This window comes from Panicum hallii, chromosome 1 (assembly GCF_002211085.1).
Source record: "Panicum hallii strain FIL2 chromosome 1, PHallii_v3.1, whole genome shotgun sequence".
Taxonomy (NCBI): Eukaryota; Viridiplantae; Streptophyta; class Magnoliopsida; order Poales; family Poaceae; genus Panicum; species Panicum hallii.
This window is the reverse complement of record NC_038042.1, coordinates 44,445,399-44,451,047: the sequence shown is the minus strand read 5'-3', so window position 1 is coordinate 44,451,047 and position 5,649 is coordinate 44,445,399. Positions and strand designations below refer to the sequence as shown.

Below are 5,649 nucleotides of genomic sequence, written 5' to 3'. Positions count from 1 at the left end.
GCACCGCCACGTGTCCGGTGGATTCCAGCCTTCTGCGAGAAGCCAGCCCAGCTACTGCATTAAATGCGGATGGTTGGGGTGCGCGTAACCGAGATATGGCATGGGCTGCCCTCTGACACGTTGGGCAGGTCTAGGTGACATCACGGTAAACCCGCCAGTTACCGAGGCGGCGCGTCACATCACAGCGCCGCGTGCGAGGGCGAGGGTCGTATGGTCACATCACAGCGCCATGCGCGTGAGCGAGGAGTCATTATGACCTGCTACAGGAAGATCACAACGTGCACTGCTACAGTGCACAAAGGCTATAGCACGGCAGGACAGTATAGCCCCTTCGCCTATCGGCGGAAGCTGACTCTACAGCGACAGCACGACTCCCTCTACGCATGTCAGCGGCAGCAGACCCTATGCTAGCAAGACGACATAAGACCATATCCAGACGCAGGATACACATGGAGGCTGATGAGGAAGATCTCAGGATCTGAGGCATTAAAGGCTCCGATGTATACGTTATTTAATATGTCGCCGGGTCCACCTGTCGGGGCCCCGCTCAGTGTACGCGCTCCCCTTGAGCCTATAAAAAGGAGAGCACGCACGTTAGCACACAAGTTCACACACACAAGCTCTCACAAACACAGAAGCTCCAAAAACTCACAAGCAATACTACACACAGTGGACGTAGGGTTTTACGCTTCGACGGCCTGAACCACTCTAAACCCTTGTGTGCTTCTCGTGTTCATACGTCTCTAGATCGAACATTTCTTGACTTGCCTCAAACTCATCCTAAACTAGGATTAGACGGGTGCACTCCGCCACCCGACTGGAGAAATCCTCCGACAGTATATACTATATATGGTATACAAAGAGATATGTAAGCCCCAAAACTCACAAATCCAGTTTTATAGACAGTTAATAATGATAAGTATTACCATCAAAACATTTTCTTTTTAAACGTTCTGCGCTAAAATAAGTTAATAAGATTGATCTACGCGTTGCGAGTTTTCTTCGCTCTTTGCACATATATATATATATATATATATATATATATATATATATATATATATATATATATATATATATATGGAGGCCATTATTTTCTCAGTTCCGTGGAAGAGGTGCGCACACATACATCACTATACTCATTTTGTATGTACTACATGCATATTCTGTATGCACTTGGCCACGTTAGTTTGCGGCAGTACGGCAGTACATCCATCAAATACATTATCGTTTATCAGCAGCGGTAAACACATACAAACCGCGTGCACCCTTCATCTTTTTAACGAAAGACGTATTTTGTTTCATTAGGATCGAGAAGCCTACGACCAAATAATTACTCCATTAATAATGCATATATTCATATGATACGGGAATATAATTATAAGAAATTATTTCAAACATGAATAAAATAGAGAAAAGACCAGTTTACACTGGAACTATTACAAAAGTTCGATTTTCAACGTCAACTATAAAACCAAATATCAGAGGCCATCCAACTGTCGAAACCGGACAAATTTGACTCTTGGGTAGTTTCAAAGATGGTTTTGTATTTCTTTTAAAGAAATAAAAAATTCTATTCTAAAAAATTAAAACTAGTTCTTTTAAATCAGAAAAATATGAAATTGGAACCAAATTTTTTCTAAAAATATAACCTATCTGTTGGTGCTCTATTTGAATCTTAGTTATTCAAAAATAATAGGCATAACTACAAGAAAAATATTAGGAGCATGGAAAAAATAAATTTGAATAACTGACAAGCGTTTATTTTTTCTAGAAAAATGTTTGCACCCATTTCATATTCTTTATTTAAAATAAATTACTTATAAACTTTTTTAGTTTAAATCTGAATATTTTAAATTTTTATAAAATAAAAAACCATCTATGAAACCATCCAAAGGTTCCAATTTGTTCGGTTTCGATAGTTGGATGGCTCTCGTTATCTAGTTTTGTAGTTGAAGTTTGGAAATCAGATTTTTCTTATAGTTCATTTATGTAAATTGGACTTTTCTCAAAAAAAATAACAAATTTATATCACAGACGTAGTGGATCGGCGAGTAATGGTTTGCTAAACACTTTGTTGACGAAACGAAATGTAGAGGCCTTACTTTCAAACGGGATTTTCATTCTGGAAGCAGAAAAGAAGCGCTGGAAAACACCACTCCGCCGCCTATATCCAATCTCCAACTTGCAGTGGGACGATGGTACAGTAGAACGCAAACTGTTGACTGGAGACTGGCTACCGTATATAATTAACCATGTCGCCATCGTTTAAATCCCGTGCGCTTTCTTGCATCTAACAGCTCACACAGCAGCGACTGATTGGGTGGATACATCGCGCACATGAGTATAATAAAGAAAACAATCGCGCCACATACATCTATCTGCGTCGCTCGAGCTTAATTTTAAAACCAACCCAGCACTCCATTAAGGTCATCAGAACCGATGGATGATACGATGATCATCACAACAGCTGAAACCGGGCCGGATGGGGATGGCGACGAGTCGCCGTGGTCGCTGGCTCAGCTCGTCGCACGCGGCGCATGCATCTCGATCGGCGCGGGGAGAGGTGGCCGACGGCGATGGAGACGACGCGCCGCGCCGGCCCCAGGACGGCCCCGGCCGCATGAGCCTCACCGGAAGCCGACTGCCCATTGACGCGCACGTCCGCACTCCCCAATATGCTAAAGAAACTACTATACAAATACCCGCGCGGGCGTCCGGCAATCTGGTTGCGTGCATGCCCAGGCCATCGCTCCGATCCGATCCGTCCCCGCAGTGGCATCATGTCGCGTCGCGTTGCTCCTAGGAAAATCTAGGGCGCGCGGCCCGGCCCACACCCACACCCACACCCGGTACGTGTCCCCCGGTCGACCACGCCGCCGCCGCCACGCTTGCCCCCTCCGGCCTCCCCCGCTTATATATCTAGCGTGCCGGTCTCACCACGCCTCAAAGGGCTTGGATCCGAGCTCTCGACGACTTCACATCGCCGGCCTCTTGATTCTTGAACTAACCCTTCCTCCTCCTCCGCTCCTCGATCGGCTCCTCCTGATCTCCACAAGAAGCGAACCCTTAATTACTTGCGGCTCTCCTAACCCCAGCTACCTAGCTAGCTAGCTACCTGCTGCTTTGATCCTTTCAGCTCCTTATTAGCTTCGTCCGATCCTCCCGATCGAGCCGCCGATGCCTCCTGCCGTCCCCCAAGAGCCATGAGCAACGCCAGCAACAGCAAGAAGCACAGCCTCCTCGCGCCAAAGGCCACCATGGACATGTCTCGCCTGCACCAAGCCTACGACCGCGGCTAGCTTAGCTCGCTCCATCATCTATAGGTTCTTTGTCCTTGTTGTTGAACAAACCAGCTCATCGATCGTTGTTGGTCTAGTGCCTTGCGTGGTTCGTGTTCCGTGCTCAATTTGTACGCAGCCGTAGCTATTAGCAACGATGAAGGAAGGGGGCGAGAAGAAGAACATCCTGGCCAAGACGCTCCAGCGGTGCCGGACCTCGCTGGCCCACCGGAGGCGCCCGCCGGCGGCCGCCGACAGGGTGGCGGCGGCGTCGTGGGGCGCCGTGCCGGCGGCCGGCTACTTCACCGTGCTGGTGGGCCCCGAGAAGGAGCGGTTCGGCGTGCGTGCGCGCTGCGCCAACCACCCGCTCTTCCGGGCGCTCCTGGACGAGGCCGAGACCGAGTACGGCTTCGCTGGCTGTGACGGCCCGCTCGAGCTGCCCTGCGCCGTCGACGACTTCATGGAGGTCATGTGGGAGATGGAGCAGGGAGACCCCGCCGCGTCGCCCGGCTGCGGGCACTTCGCCGCCGGCAGCAGCAGAGGGCACCACCTGCAGCAGCAGGGGTACCAGATGATGAGCCCCGCGAGGTTCCTCGTCGCCGGCCGCTCGTGATAGATCTTGCTGATGGCCGGCGTCGGCGAAGGTCTAAGCCCGATCGTCGCCGCGCGCGCCGTTCACTGTCAATCAACTTCTCGTTGAAACATCTTTTCCTTCTACTTTGTACGTCGACCAGAGTATCATCAGACTCGATCCGGGCGCATGCAGAACAGCAGAAGTTTGTTCACCTGCTTTGCTTGCTTGCTTTTGCTAAAGGTGTTAACGTTTGTTTTCAGTTTTACTCTCTTGTTCGCTGCATGTAATCCATATATATAGTTGATCTATGCCTGGTAATCCCATGTTCTCTCCATGTCGATAAACTTTGTGTGTGTGTGCGTGTGTGTGTGTGTGTATGCCGTGTTTAGTGATGTTTTTGCATCGATGTGTATCGTGTTTACTGTCAACTACGAATAGGCTTTTTGTATCCTGTCCAAGTATACTCTGTAAATTCACCACCCTTAATCCGTATTTCATTCATAGATATGCGTGGTAAAGCCCGAATTAACTGCTCTAGTAATACTTTCCATTTTATTTTTCGTCCAAGCACGTTCATTGGAAGTTCAGCTACACATGTTTGGTGGATTTACTGTGGGTTTTTTTTGTCATGTTATTTCCTACCTATATTTTGTTTCATATGGATGACCAGTTGACCACGATAACCAGCTGCACTCTCTGTGAGGCGAAGTGGAAAACGAAGCCAAAGCGGTTTTGGTGAACCTACCTTATTGTTTCCCGAAAGCTGTATTCCCCTTTGCCTCCACAAGCAACCACTCGTAACTCGTAAGCCAAGTCAACGCCCCACGAAGTCTACTCTAAAAGCAACTTGATCCACGCCTGCACTGGCCCATGGCGGTTGAGACCGGCAGGCGGCAGGCAAAGGTTTTACGAACCAGCAACTTGCACGTACGCCTTTGTCAGAATCCGTCAGATGCTCTGAACCTGCACTCACCAGCCAGCCGAAACACCGAACACAAATCGTTGTCAAGGCGACAATACAATACTATTCTGTAGCATGACATGAGCGCTCTCTGCCGTTTCAGAAATGTCAGCGAGTTTGACATCATCTCGAGCCAACCAAGGACAAAGCTTGATTACCAATGAGAAAGGAGCCAAAGCGATCGGGGAATAAGGCCCGGGGACAAGTTGCGCCCGAGGTGAGGTCAGATGGCACGCCGACCCGAACAAACCAAAACCAACCCAGGCCCCTCGAAACCAGCCGCTTGCTCTGTTCTTTTCTGGCCCTTCGTGTAAAATACTTGCTACAAAACCAAACATCTCTGACGTCCGACCGGTAGCAGTCGACGCGTGTATCCCGTTTCACGTCACCAGCACGGCCCCCTATCAGCAAGATTTGAAATGCAACTTTGTTTATATTTAAACCATATTCGTTTCCTCTCGGGACTAAACTTAAGTCCCATGACTAAAGTTATTTAATGTGGTTATACAAAGACCCTTATACCCCTACCCTAATTATTTAATGTGGGTGCGGAAGGGTGGAAGCTGGAACGGCAATAAATGAAGGGTTCCCTGTCAAAAGCATCTTTTAGCTCCCATAAGCTACAACTTTGGAATTTATGGGCTTACGAACATCTAGTCCCAATAAATGACCATGTTTGGTACTTTAAGAATTTATTGGAACTAAATTTAAGTCCCAAGTGCAAACCAAACAAGCCCTTATTACAATATTCTCCAGCAGAGACACTTTCTTTTGCAACTTAAATTAGCATGAAAAAGTATGCAAATATTTATTAACATCTACAATGCCAACCCTTA

At 47.9% G+C, this 5,649-nt stretch overlaps 1 protein-coding gene across 1 annotated transcript; it reads left to right on the top strand.

Annotated features, from left to right (window-relative positions):
• The first annotated feature begins 2,923 nt into the window (after positions 1-2,923).
• Positions 2,924-4,303, top strand: LOC112902190 (auxin-induced protein X10A-like). The gene has a single exon (XM_025971126.1). It carries the CDS (start codon positions 3,436-3,438, stop codon positions 3,889-3,891), a length of 456 nt encoding a protein of 151 aa, XP_025826911.1. The 5' UTR covers positions 2,924-3,435; the 3' UTR covers positions 3,892-4,303.
• The last annotated feature ends 1,346 nt before the right edge of the window (positions 4,304-5,649 follow it).